This window comes from Capsicum annuum, chromosome 7 (genome assembly GCF_002878395.1).
Source record: "Capsicum annuum cultivar UCD-10X-F1 chromosome 7, UCD10Xv1.1, whole genome shotgun sequence".
NCBI classification, from domain to species: domain Eukaryota; kingdom Viridiplantae; phylum Streptophyta; class Magnoliopsida; order Solanales; family Solanaceae; genus Capsicum; species Capsicum annuum.
In genome coordinates, this window is record NC_061117.1 from 219,294,970 (window position 1) to 219,309,754 (window position 14,785).

Sequence of the window (14,785 nt, forward strand, 5' to 3'; positions counted from 1 at the left end):
TGTCCGTACCCCCCCTCCCTCGCGAGGTACACCAGTCCCCCCCAACCCGGCATTCAACCAGCTGCCGCCCGGTCTCCAGCCGCCAAATTGGGCTCCAACAGGCCGAGACTCCGCCTGCACCCGCCACGCCGTCTTCCTCAGCCGCAGCCCCAAGCGAAATCCGGTGACTTCTAACCCTTGTTATTTCGTTATTTCATATTGCATTTTAGTTCGTTATCTCATATTTCATATTGTGAACATTGTCTGTTGTCTGTTGTTGCTGTTGCTGTGGTCGCTTCTTAGTTTTGCTTCGGGAGTAGTCTTGTCAACGTGTGTGTGCCTTGTATCTCCTTGCTGCTGCTTGGATATTGCCACCGGCTATATCCTTATACTTTCCTATTTTTTCGTGTAGTTGTGGCTGTGGGTGGTAATGGGTGGTTAGGGTCATGTCCGAGGGGGTTGGGGCGTGGGGCTGTGGCGGGGGCGGGAGATGGGGGGAGAGCGGGAGTGGGTGGGAGGCCAAGGTTTGGCCGAGGGGGGGGTAGTGGGGGGCGCGTGGATAGCGACGGTAGGCTGAGGGTTGGGTCTTGGAATATAGGGACCCTTCAGGGGAAGTCCATAGAGCTGGTGAAGATTCTTAGGAAGAGAAGGATCAACCTTGCGTGTGTCCAAGAGACCAAGTGGGTAGGGTCTAAGGCTAGGGATGTGGACGGTTACAAGCTGTGGTACTCTGGGAGCGACAGGCGTAGGAATGGAGTTGGCATCTTGGTAGATGAAGAGCTTAGAGGTCAGGTCGTGGAGGTGAAGAGGATCAACGATAGGTTGATGACTATCAAGTTGGACATTCGGGGGTTTACCCTGAACGTGTGTAGTGCCTATGCGCCGCATGTGGGATCGGAGGGGGAGGAGAAGATGCGGTTCTGGGAGGCCTTGGAGGACGTGGTGAGAGGCGTGCCCAGTTCGGAGAAGATTGTGGTAGCAGGGGATTTCAACGGGCACATCGGGGCGCTACCGGGAGGCTTTGGGGATGTGCATGGTGGTTTTGGTTTTGGGGAGAGAAATGAAGAGGGGGCGACCCTATTGGAGTTTGCGAGGGCGTTTGGGCTGGTGGTGGTGAACTCGGGCTTCCCGAAGAAGGACGACCACCTGATCACTTTTCGGAGCGCGGTAGCCAGGACCCAGATTGACTTTTTGTTGCTTAGGAAAGGGGATAGGGCGCTGTGTAAAGATTGTAAAGTCATCCCGAGTGAGAATCTTTCGACCCAACATAGGCTCTTGGTTATGGATTTGGGTATAAAGAAGAATAAAAAGAGGAGGAGTAAGGAGTGTAGACCGAGAATTAAGTGGGGCGGTTTGACGCCAGTGAATGCGTGGGAGATAGGGGAGAGGTTGGCGGGAATGGGGGTGTGGGAGTGTAGGGGGGACGTGGATAATATGTGGGACAGGGCGGCAACGTGCATCAGGGAAAATGCAAGGGAGGTGTTGGGTGTTTCTAGGGGCCGGGCCGGACATCATCGGGGGGATTGGTGGTGGAATGAAGAGGTGGGGAAGAAAGTGGAGACCAAGAAAGAGTCGTATGCTAAGTTGGTGGAAAGTAAGGACGAAGAAAAGAAGCGGGTAAACAGGAAAGAGTACAAGCTAGCGAGGAAGGAGGCGAAGTCAGCGGTCACGGCAGCTAAGACGGCTGCTTTTGAGAGCTTGTATGCAGGGTTACAGGGGAAAGGAGGGGAGAAAAAGTTGTTCCGACTCGCTAAGGCTAGGGAGAGGAAGGGTCGTGACCTCGATCAGGTGCGGTGCATTAAGGGGGAGGACGGTAGAGTGTTGGTGGAGGACGGCCACATAAAGAAGAGATGGCAGTCGTACTTTCATAGGCTCTTGAATGACGAGGGGGACAGAGCTATTGTGTTAGGGGAACTGGAGCACTCAGGGGAGTGTCGGGATTTTAGCTATTGTAGACGTTTTAAGGTAGACGAGGTTAGACAGGCAGTCCGCAGGATGCGAAGGGGTAGGGCGACGGGGCCGGATGAGATACCGGTGGAGTTTTGGAAGTTCGTTGGAGAGGCTGGTGTAGGGTGGTTGACTGCATTGTTCAATGAAATTTTCAGGACAGCAAAGATGCCCGAGGCGTGGAGGTGGAGTACCATGATCCCCCTCTATAAGAATAAGGGGGACATTCAGTGTTGCAATAACTATAGGGGGATTAAGTTACTGAGTCACTCTATGAAGATCTGGGAGAGAGTGGTCGAGGTGAGGCTGAGACGGATAGTGTCTATCTCGGAAAACCAGTTCGGATTTATGCCCGGCCGATCGACGACGGAGGCAATTCACCTGGTACGGCGGTTGGTGGAGCAATATAGGGAGAGGAAGAAGGATTTGCACATGGTGTTCATCGACCTAGAAAAGGCGTACGACAAAGTCCCCAGGGAGGTGCTTTGGAGATGCTTGGAGGTGAGTGGAGTACCGCAGGCATATAGCAGAGTAATTAAGGATATGTATGAGGGAGCGAAAACCCAGGTGAGGACGGCGGGAGGAGACTCAGAGCATTTCACTGTCCTGACAGGATTGCATCAGGGATCTACTCTTAGTCCCTTTTTGTTTGCGTTAGTAATGGATGTGTTGACGCGGCGTATCCAAGGGGAGGTGCCGTGGTGTATGCTTTTTGCAGACGATGTAGTCCTGATAGATGAGACGCGAGGGGGTGTGAACGACAAATTAGAGTTGTGGAGGCAAACTCTGGAGTCTAAAGGGTTCAGGGTGAGCAGAACCAAGACAGAGTATGTGGAATGTAAGTTTAATGACGTGAGGCGAGAGAATGAGGTAGTGGTGAGGCTAGAAGCGCAGGAGGTAGAGAAAAGGGATAAGTTCAAGTACCTCGGATCCGTGATCCAGAGTAACAGTGAGATTGACGAGGATGTCTCGCACCGTATTGGGGCGGGATGGATGAAGTGGAAACTTGCATCGGGGGTGCTGTGTGATAAGAAGGTGCCGCCCAAGCTTAAAGGTAAATTCTATAGGGTGGTAGTCCGTCCGGCCTTGCTGTATGGAGCGGAGTGTTGGCCAGTTAAGAACTCCCACATCCAAAGAATGAAGGTGGCAGAAATGCGGATGTTGCGCTGGATGTGTGGACTAACCCGAAGGGATAGAGCTCGGAATGAGACTATCCGGGAGAAGGTTGGTGTGACTTCAGTGGAGTGTAAGATGCGGGAAGCACGATTGAGATGGTTCGGACACGTGAAGAGGAGGGGCATGGATGCCCCGGTCCGTAGGTGTGAGAGGCTAGCGTTGGATGGTTTTAGACGGGGTAGGGGTAGACCGAAGAAGTACTGGGGTGAGGTGATTAGGCGGGACATGGAACAGTTACAGCTTACCGAGGACATGACCCTAGATAGGAAGGTCTGGAAGACGCGAATTACGGCAGAGGATTAGGGCCAGTTCGGGTCGCTAATGTAGGGAAGTAATTGGTGGGGGTGTATTCCTGGTATGATTCCGTATTCAATGTTCTGTTCCGTGTTCCGTGTTCCATGTTTGTTACGAATCTGTGTGCTTTCCTCTGCTTTATATTCCTGCATTCCTGCTTTACTCTGTTTTATATTCCTTATGGCTGCAGTATCTATGTTATGTCATCTGCTTCTGTGCTGTACTATGTGTTTGTTTGATATCTCGTAACTTGAGCCGGGGGTCTTTCGGAAACAGCCTTTCTACTTCATCAGAGGTAGAGGTATGGACTGCGTACATCTTACCCCCACCAGACCCCACTAAGTGGGAATACACTGGGTTTGTTGTTGTTGTTGTTGTGAAGTCTCAGAGAAATGGGAAATAAGAAATAAGAGAAATACGAACAATACGGAATATGAAATAAGAACATAGATACCCATGTGGTAGTAACATGCCCTCACAGGCCTAAAACACCCACCACACCCAAACTCCCTTATCACCACCCTAGCCGTCTACCCTAATCCGCGACCTCCACACTTTCCTGTCTAGGGTCATGTCCTCAGTAATCTAAAGCAGTTCCATGTCATGCCTAATCACCTCCCTCCAGTATATCTTAGGCCTACCTCTACTCCTCTTGAAGCCATCCAAAGCTAGCCTCTCACACGTCCGAACAGGGCTCATCACATGCCCAAACCATCTCAACATTCCTTCTCGCATCTTGTCTTCCACCGAAGTCACTCCCACCGTCTCCCGAATAATCTCATTCCTAACTCTATCCTCTCTAGTTAATCCACACATCCAATGCAACATTCTCATTTCCGCCACCTTCAATCTTTGAATATGGAAGTTCTTGACTGGCCAACACTCCGCTCCATACAGCATGGCCGGCCGGACTGCCAATCTATAGAATTTGCCTTTAAGCTTAAGTGGCACCTTCTTATCACAAAATATAGTAACATACATGCAAGCCCAGACACTTGACTCAGCAGGAGATTTCCATGGGAACTAAATGCAATATCAAACAACTTACCGCACAGTTAACGACACCCTCTGCGTTTTCTTCGGTTGTTTCAGAAATACCTTTGCTGAGATCTCCCAAGCTCCTATCAACAGTGGCTCCACTTAGAGAATTGTGCTAAAGACATAATAGAGGTCAGCTAACACTTAGCATAATCTCATTTATTATAGTATACTTTATACATAGTAGACAGAAACTACTAGCTATCAAACAAACCTCTAATTTTGCAGAGCAACAATCTTTTCCTTGTTGGTTTTCATCAATCAAAGACAATTTCGACAGAGACGCTTCAGCATCGCTGATACTTCCAGAAATTGGGGATTTGCATTGAGTATTCAAACTGTCATCACCTCCATCATCTACATTCCCCTGCAAAAATGCAAAATGTCAAACTGATGAACAGCCATATCTTTTCACTCAACTAGACATAAGCATTCTGACAGCTCTAAGCTGATACATATGGGATATAAACTTATAACAAGGGTGGTATGGTAGGATGAACTACAAAAAATAATGCATGCATTAGCTTCATACATTATTAATATCTTGTTTGGTAAACTTTCTCAACCTTCTTGTAATTGATGCTACACTCTATTTGGTATTATGCTATGCATAACTAATACATGACAAACCATGGTATAAGCAATGCAGGGGTCTCTAATGACTGCATTAGCCAGGTTAAAGACACAATCGGCTCTCGAAACCATTTTTACACCCTTCCCATTGTATTTTTGGAGGGTTTATTTGTAAGAAGATTAAAAAATATTTGAAATTATGTAATACACCAAACAAAAGGGTGTATAAGAAATAATCTCAACATAACTAAACACTAGCATTACTAGTACGCCCTATCCAGCACTTTTCTTGTGCAACCTACCAAATGACCCCTAAAAGGGTAGTAAAATCCACTATGCATCCCCTCCCAGTACCCACCATAAGACTTACAAAACAATTTCAGTATCTAACTGTATCTATCCATTTGAGGATGATTAATAATCAAACTTGTCGGAGTTCCAAACTAATTAAAAGGGCTGCCCAGCGCACTAAAGCTCCCGCTATGCGTGGAGTCTCCCCTTCTAAGACCCAAACTAATTGAGTTAGCTATATGTATGTACAATTAAAACCAACACGAACAATAAACAGTTACCTGAGCCTTAACTGGTTTATTGCCTGCAGAAAGCACAATGGAATGCAGGCTATTAACATCCCACCCTAGAATTTCACAAACAACCTGACAGTAAGCCTGATGAGCATGCCTCTTCGACGTTTTCGCAATGCTTATCAAATGGTGAACAAGAGACGAACAATCCTTTCACCTCTTCCTCCCTTTCTCACGAATCCCACAACAAACAAGACAACAAAAAAGCAATTCTTTTCGTAGTACTCTCTTAACCCATCATCTTTCTTAAACAACTTCGTGAAAAAATCATAATCTTGAAACCCCTCTTCCTCATCTACAAAACCCTCATCCCCATTAACGAAAAAAACACCATTTTCACCTAATGATAGACTTAACGATACGATACAATAAAATTTAAGTAATAATCAAAGCAAACATTGTATTTAAACTAACAACATGATGCAATACGTAACAACAATCCAAACAAGCTATAACCAGTTACCTGAGCCTTAACTTGCGTATCACCTGCAGAAGGGACAATGGTAGGCAGGCTATTCACATCCCAACCAAGAACTTCACAAACAACCTTACAATAAGCCCGATGAGCTCGTCTCTTAGACGTTTTCGCAATGCTTATCGAATGCTGTACAAGAGATGAACAATCCTTAAACCTCTTCCACCCTTTCTCACGAACTCCACAACAAACAAGACAACAAAAAATCCCATTCTCCTTATTCTTCTCATAATACTCCCTCAACCCATCATCTTCCTTAAACAACTTCGCGAAAAAATCATAATCTTGAAACCCATTTTCCTCCTCATCCCCATTTATAAAAAATTGACCATCTTCACCTATGTACTCGACAAATTCATCATCGTCGTCTAGACATAGTGTTGAGTTCAAGTATTTAGCTACTAAAAGCAACGCGGGAAGCTGACTGTTGTTGGCAGCTTCGTCTTCTGGTGTTGGTGCAGGGGTTTGTAGCTTTGATTTGTTACTGTCGTTTTCCCAGCTTGATGGCCAGCCTGATGATTCGACTACGGGTTTACAAGGCCATTCAGCCTTAACTTTCTTATCAACTACAGAAGGAACAATTGAAGGCAGCTGATTCACATCCCAACCAAGAACTTCACAAACAACCTTACAATAAGCCCGATGAGCTCGTCTCTTAGACGTTTTCGCAATGCTTGTCGAATGCTGTACAAGAGATGAACAATCCTTAAACCTCTTCCACCCTTTCTCACGAACTCCACAACAAACAAGACAACAAAAAATCCCATTCTCCTTATTCTTCTCATAATACTCCCTCAACCCATCATCTTCCTTAAACAACTTCGCGAAAAAATCATAATCTTGAAACCCATTTTCCTCCTCATCCCCATTTATAAAAAATTGACCATCTTCACCTATGTACTCGACAAATTCATCGTCGTCGTCTAGACATAGTGTTGAGTTCAAGTATTTAGCTACTAAAAGCAACGCGGGAAGCTGACTGTTGTTGGCAGCTTCGTCTTCTGGTGTTGGTGCAGGGGTTTGTAGCTTTGATTTGTTACTGTCGTTTTCCCAGCTTGATGGCCAGCCTGATGATTCGACTACGGGTTTACAAGGCCATTCAGCCTTAACTTTCTTATCAACTACAGAAGGAACAATTGAAGGCAGCTGATTCACATCCCAACCAAGAACTTCACAAACAACCTTACAATAAGCCCGATGAGCTCGTCTCTTAGACGTTTTCGCAATGCTTGTCGAATGCTGTACAAGAGATGAACAATCCTTAAACCTTTTCCACCCTTTCTCACGAACCCCACAACAAACAAGACAACAAAAAATCCCCCCACTCTCCCAATTCTTCTCATAATACTCTCTCAACCCATCATCTTCCTTAAACAACTTTGCGAAAAAATCATAATCTTGAAACCCATTTTCCTCCTCATCCACATTAACTAAAAATTCACCATCTTCACCTATATATTCACTGAACTCATCGTCATCGTCAAGGTTGAGTTTTGAATTCAAATATTCAGCCACGACAAGCAATGCCGGAAGCTGACTGTTGTTGGCAGCTTCGTCTTCGGGAGTTGGTGAAGGGTTTTTTAGCTTTGATTTGTTACTGTCGTTGGTCCAGCTAGTTGGCCAGCCTGATGATTCGACTATGGGTTTACAAGGCCATTCGGTGTCATCGCCGGAGTTTGGTACTGGGTCGGAGTTTTCGAGGTCATTGTCTGTTTTCCAGGCCATTTTTCGATTTTTGGTTTGTTGTTGAGTAGTAGAGTGAAGGGGTGAAGGGTTTTATGAAGTGTTGGCCTAGTAGGGGCAAGAGATAGTGGAGGGTTAGACCACTTTTTGAATTTTTTCTAAAAGGAAAACTGTTAAGATAAATTCAAATAAGTATCTGAAAAACTAATTAAAGTTTTTAAAAATTAAATTTAAAACTTGAAAAATTATTTTGAATAGTTTTAAAGTAATTTTTGTCCACTAGCCACATAAAAACATTATATTTTGACATTGTTGATTGTGGACCGTATCTACTGCTACTGTTATTTTATCGGTCTATTTGGAACTAATAACTAATTCTTGCGAAGTACTTCTTTATAAGGATCATCCAATTCATAAATAAGCTCGATTTGAAGAGGCTTGTATAGGAAACAACGTGAAATAACATTCGGGACATCATATTAATTGCTCAGTCTACCATCAATAATAGCCAAGACATATACAACATGATTTAAATAAACCTCATTTACAAGTATCTGAATAATTCTTCCCATTGCTACTGATAAAAAATATTTTTAACTCTTAAAATTTGAAAGTTAGACACAAAAATTAAAATGAAGTATTTTTCGGATGAAATGAAAAAGCTAATATACATTTTTGAAAAATAGAAAAAAAAAATCCTTGCTCTTGGTATGAATGAAAATATTTTCTTTCCAATTTTATCATGTTTGATTGGCCTAAAAGTTTTGGAAAATGTTTTTCAAATCAACTTATTTTCCTCAAATATAAAGAAAATGACTTTCCTTAAAAAAGTAAGGAAAACATTTTCCAAAACTCTCTTTCAACCTCATTCTTAAGTTGAAATATTCATACCAACTTTCAAAATCACCCATTCAGACTCCGACCCTGTCACGATCCGAACCGAGGCCTTGGCCGCGACGGTCATCCAGAACCATGAAGGCTTGAGCGCTCTTTTCTAACTGGCAATCATATACACAATTCATATACTACAAGAAAATGCGGAAAAACATAGTAAAAACGGAAACATGGTCATTTTCTTACTCCAACGGAACAATACGAATATAAGTTCATAAACATTCCAAGAACATCTAACACCAGTCTGCAAACATTTGTCTGAAACCCGGGACGAGGCACCCAATCGGACCATGAACTAAAATCAAACGATAATATAGCATGAAACATGGCCTTCTGAAACAAGGGAGGCTCACCAACTTCAACGTCTGATAAGACTGATCTACTACTTAGCGGAACCCCGGGATTGAGCCTCAAATCCTGAAATATAGAAGGCCAATACAAATGTATTGGTACATAGAACAATCCAAAAACACAATAGAGTTTTATACAATATAGGTGAGAGCGTTTCATAAAACATGTCATTATAAAATATTTGAAAAACACATGGATATAATCTGAAACTTTCAAACATCTTCTTGAAATGATGACTCTACATCTTTATTTCTCTTCTGAGTTACATGGTACACCCTATAATCTATAATTCCACGGGCTATATGGAATCCGCCCTTGACTCGGCAGCCAAGCCTTAATTCAAGTTTGCCGCGAGGGTCGGAGTCTCTGTTTCTCTACTACGCCACAGGGTCATCGCCAGCGTACAATTCCCTTTTTGGGGCAACATGAACCCGTGTCGGCAAATTACGGTTTTGGGCAATGAGTTATCTGAACTCATGCCTTCTTCGGGTAACCACCTAACTCTCTTAAACCCAATTTTAGACTCTTTAAAACACATCTACTTCTTAAAGTTGTTTCTCTCTTATTATGTTTGGGCGCATCAAAATAGGGTATCGTCATACCTAGATTTGCAAGCCATATCTCGACATCTCTATTGCCTTTTTCTTTTTTCAAAATGCATTATTGACTACCCAAAGGATCTAAAATCAACAAAAGTTCAATTTCAAAACATATGAAAACAAGGCATTCTCTTTTCAACACTTTATCTAAGGTGGTTTTCTCATTTATCGAATACGTGCAATCCTCAATTGGAAACATGAACACTTATAAATCAAGTAAAACACCCTCTCATTGTCTCATAAAAACAGTACAATTTATACGTAATAGTAAACGTTCAAACTCAAGCTTTTAGCAATCTGTATAATCAGCCCACAACATGTAAAAAAAATGAACTTCATAGTAAGGGAGGGATTTACATAAATCATGCTCTCATTTATCTTCACAAACTTAATATTACTTGAACTTGTGAAAAAAGTTTCAATCTTAGGGTATCACACCGCAATTACTACAAAACTTCACCAAAATATGAGATTTTCAATGCATGTTTTGAATATACATACATACATATATATGAATATACATACATACATGCATACATATATATGTATATATATGTATATACATATATACATACATACACAATTTTTAATGTATATGTATATATATATATATATATATATATATATATATATATATACACACATATAGATATATATACTTTTTAAAACTTGTTTAAATAGTAAATTCATGCCCATAGGTTTAGGATAGTCCCATGTACCTTTTTGATGGAAAGGAATTTGAGTTATCTTGAAATCTAACCTTGAAAGAAACCCTAATTTTTCTTGTTCTTGAGAGTGGAGAGGATTATGAGATGAGAAACTGACATAATATGGGACAATGGCGTTTAAACTATGTTTTAAGTCGTGGGATAGGGTTTTAGGGTGAGAAAAAGACCAAAATACCCCTCCGAAGCTGAATAAGAATTGCTGAAATTTTTAGTTGGTGACTTATTTGATATCTTATCAACTAGTTGATGGCTTATCAACTTAAGTCGTCAACCCACAGTTTGATTTGGACCCTTGCTGTTTAAGGGTGACGACTTGGTTGATAAGTCGCCACTTAGTTGATGGCTTATCACCTCAAGTCATCACTTTGCAGCTGAGGTTGATCATATTCTGGTTATGGGTGATGACTTGGTTGATAAGTCGTCACTTAGTTGATGACCTATCACCTCAAGTCGTCACCTTGTTGACAGACGAACACGTTGCGGTAAAATGAGCATAACTTTCCACTCCGAAGTCGGATTAAGGTGAAACCAGTTGCGTTAGAAAGAGGACTCAAAAATATTTCTTTTGGTATATAGTAGTCCACGTAACTCATATGTACAGGGAGTAATGGCTGTTGAAAGTTGACCCAAGCTGAATCATTTACTAAAACTTAATCGATAGAAACGTTCTCAACTCGTCTTTGAGTTAAGGAGATATTTGTGACCTCAATTCATATTCAATGGTATTCCCACACTATATAATTGGTCATCACACATATATTAACAAGAAATCATTGAGTTCGGATCTATACGCATAGGAACGACGGTTTGAAAACTAGCCAAAAAATGCGGGGTATTACATTATTTCCCCCTTAGAATCATTCGTTCTCGAATAATGGGTAGGATTTTGTTGAAGCTATAGAAGTATGGAATAATGGATGTAATCTCATATTAGGAATTTTTATTTTCCTCAATAAAACATACGTAGACATTCAAGAAGAGCTTCATGGCATCACCAAGTAAATTGTGTAAGCACAAATCATGAGATAACGAAACTTGACAAAGACATGATCTTGGCATGTGTTCTATGGCACATGATCATAACATTGTAAGTCATAAGTTTTATTAAGAATCCTTGGCTTGATTAATATTGGTACAAGGCATGAGATGAGATTCTCGCGGGACATAAGAATAGATTAGAAACATTCTCTACCTCAAATGATACGTTTAATAGCCTTTAAATTTTTCCGACGCTTCTCCACTATGATTTCAACTATGAATACCACATTTCAGCATTTCAATCTTATAATTTTCCCGCTAAATACATAACTATAAGAGCTTGAGTCTAAGTGCATCGTACTTCCATGTTGAAGCCTAACCCGGAGTAAAAATATGCTAGCTTAAGCTATGGGACCCCATATTCTACATCCTTTTAAGAATAATTCTCCATCTTATCACTATAATCGAACAACCTTATGACTTAAATCGAGGAGTACTAACCATATAGTACGTTGGTTTGCAGTTTCATCAATCACAACATCTAAGCCTATCATTACTACACCCACTCCATGGATCTCTCCACTAATACCAGCAAACTTAATCACTCTCACAAAGATTTTCGCCATATATTTTCTTCCTAACTATTTCATGTAACGAAAGTTCATATCCTTCTTCCCCCTTCTCTTATAACCTTAGCTTAAGAAATCACATCAAAATTTTCACCTTCAAGAACATCTATCCCCTACCTAAAACATTACTACGCTTCCACAACCACCATCATCCTAACATACGGAGGGTCATTAAGGAATCCGAGCACAAGCATCATGAATGAGAGTAACACTACTCAATTATAACCCATATTTGTTGATCTACTCAAGGTGGGACATGGGGTGAATATACAATACAATATATACAGAGTACTTCATAAATAAGATGTCTAGTAAATAGAGAGTCGTTCGGGCATAAACATAACACAACATGAGTTCTTAGGACATACCACAGTGAGAAACATGAGCGCCTATATCATGAGTTGTATAACATGAAAGTGGAATTCATGAAGTCAACGATTGAGACAGGGACTGCTACTTGGAGTTATTGCTTCTCATTTTCAGAGCTGAGATAGTCATAAGTTTGCATGCACCTTATCACTTTGGGCTAGACCCGACATAAAATGGTCCGGTAACATATATGAAGCATAGTTTCTTAGATCCAAGCATTATGTGAGACATGGATTTTATGGATCATGAGCAATATAACATAGAACTTTGATACTTGGAATATTGGATCACTGAGGGACATTATTAAATCTATTTTAGAGGTCGGGACATGTCATGAGTCATATAGAAAACTCAGACCTTAGACATAGACAGGACTTGAATACATATCCAATTGTTTGGGGATAAAATGTTGTACTCATATCCAACTGAGTACCCAACCCTCGCTGCAAATTATGCCAAAAATTAGAAGTGAATTGAGTACTCTATCCGAAATGATGAAAATAGGCACGCCATGTAATCGAACTGTCCCATGAATGTAAATCTTAGCTAATTTCTCTGTATTATAGCTCATTTTTATAGGCACAAAATGGGTTGATTTGATCAACCTGTCCACAATCACCCAAATAGAATCAAACTTCTCTAAGGTCTGAGGCAACCCAACTACAAAATCCATAGTGATACGATCCCATTCTCACTCAGGAATGGGCATCCTCTGAAGCAAACCACCTGGCCTCCTGTGTTCATATTCCACCTGCTGGCAATTCAAACACTTAGCCACAAACTCTGCAATATCTCTCTCCATCCCACACCACCAGTAATGTTATTTACAATCATAATACATCTTTATCGCACCTGGATGAATGGAATAGTTGGAACAATGGGCCTCCTCCATAATAGATCTAGTCAAATCACTCACTCTAGGAACACAAATTCGCCCCTCAATCCTCAAAACACCCCCAGTCCAAAATTGCCTCCTTAGCCTCACCTTATCCCTGATAATATACAATTTTTCATCCTCAAACCAACGATCTCGAATCTGATCTATCAACAAGGACCTCGCCTCCACATATGCCAAAACTCTACCTGACTCAAAAATATCAAGACGCACAAAATTGTTAGCCAACTGTTGAACCTCTCTGGCTAATGGTCGCTCCTCCATACTCAACAATGCAAGATTACCCATACCAACTGCCTTCCTACTAAAGGCATCTGCCACTGCATTGTCCTTGCCGAGATGATACAGGATAGTCATATCATAATCTTTCAACAACTCCATCCCTACGTTGCCTCAAATTCAACTCCTTCGGTTTAAAGATATACTGAAGGCTGTGATGATTAGTGTATACCTCACAATGAACTCCATACGAATAGTGTCGCCACAACTTTAAAACAAATACAACTGCTAGTAACTTAAATCATGAGTAGGATAATTCCTCTCATGTGGCTTTAACTGCCTCGAAGCATACGCTATCACCTTATTTTTCTGCATCAACACACCACTCAAACCAATACCGAAAGCATCACAAAACACAGTGAAGCTCTCACATTCAATAGGTAGGGTTAAGATAGGCGTTGAAGTCAATAAAGTCTTGAGCTTTTGAAAGCTCTTATCACACTTATCTGACGATTGAAAAACCACATTTTTCTAAGTCAATTGAGTCATAGAGGCTGCAATAGAAGAGAAACCCAACACAAATCACTTGTAATAGCCTGCCAACCCAATAAAACTCTGAATATCTGAAGGTGAAGTAGGTCGTGACCAATTCCTAACTATCTCAACCTTGGCCGGATCTACCATAATACCATGTTTGGACACCACGTGTCCCAAGAATACCATAGAACTGAGTCAAAATTCACACTTTAAAAACTTGACATATAACTTCTCGTCCCTCAATCTCTAAAGTACAATCCTCAAATATTTTGCATGATCTGTCTCACTCTTAGAATACACCAAAATATCATCGCTGAACACAATTACGAAAGAATCAAGATAAGGTCAGAACACCATATTCATCAACTCCATAAATATTGTTGGGGTATTAGTCAACCAAAAGGATATAACTAAGAACTCATAGTGGTCATATCTAGTTCGAAAAACAGTCTTAGGAATTTTTGAAGCTTAAATCTTTAACTGATGATACCCCGATCTCAAGTCAATCTTCGAAAACACAGAAACACTCTGAAGCTGATCAAATAAGTTATCAATACGCAGTAGAGAATACTTATTCTTGATTGTCACTTTGTTCAACTATTGATAATCAATGCATATTCTCATAGACCCATCTTATTTTCACAAATAATATCGGAGCCCCCCAAGGTAATAGACTTGATTGAATAAACCCCTTGCTTAACAAGTCCTGAAGCTGATCTTTCAATTCTTTCAGCTCAGCTGGCGCCATCCTATAAGGAGAAATAGAAATGGGCTTAGTGCCCGGCTCCAGATCAATATCGAAATCAATATCTCTATTAAGAGGAACACCTGGAAGAT

General features: G+C 41.4%; 1 protein-coding gene across 4 annotated transcripts in view; it reads right to left on the bottom strand.

Annotated features, from left to right (window-relative positions):
- The window catches only part of LOC107878587, a 10,185-nt gene extending 2,297 nt beyond the window's left edge, over positions 1-7,888 (bottom strand). For 2 of the 4 annotated variants that reach the window (XM_047415566.1, XM_047415565.1), the window contains exons 1-2: positions 6,055-7,888; positions 4,649-4,801 (exon numbers count right to left, since the gene is read on the bottom strand). In XM_047415566.1, coding sequence (XP_047271522.1) covers positions 4,649-4,801; positions 6,055-7,791 — 1,890 coding nt within the window. In that variant the 5' untranslated portion in view covers positions 7,792-7,888. Of the gene's footprint in view, positions 1-4,444; positions 4,550-4,648; positions 4,802-6,054 lie in introns of all 4 variants that reach the window. The other 2 variants (XM_016725631.2, XM_016725630.2) reach the window with 2 other exon arrangements.
- Between the last annotated feature and the right edge of the window lie 6,897 nt (positions 7,889-14,785).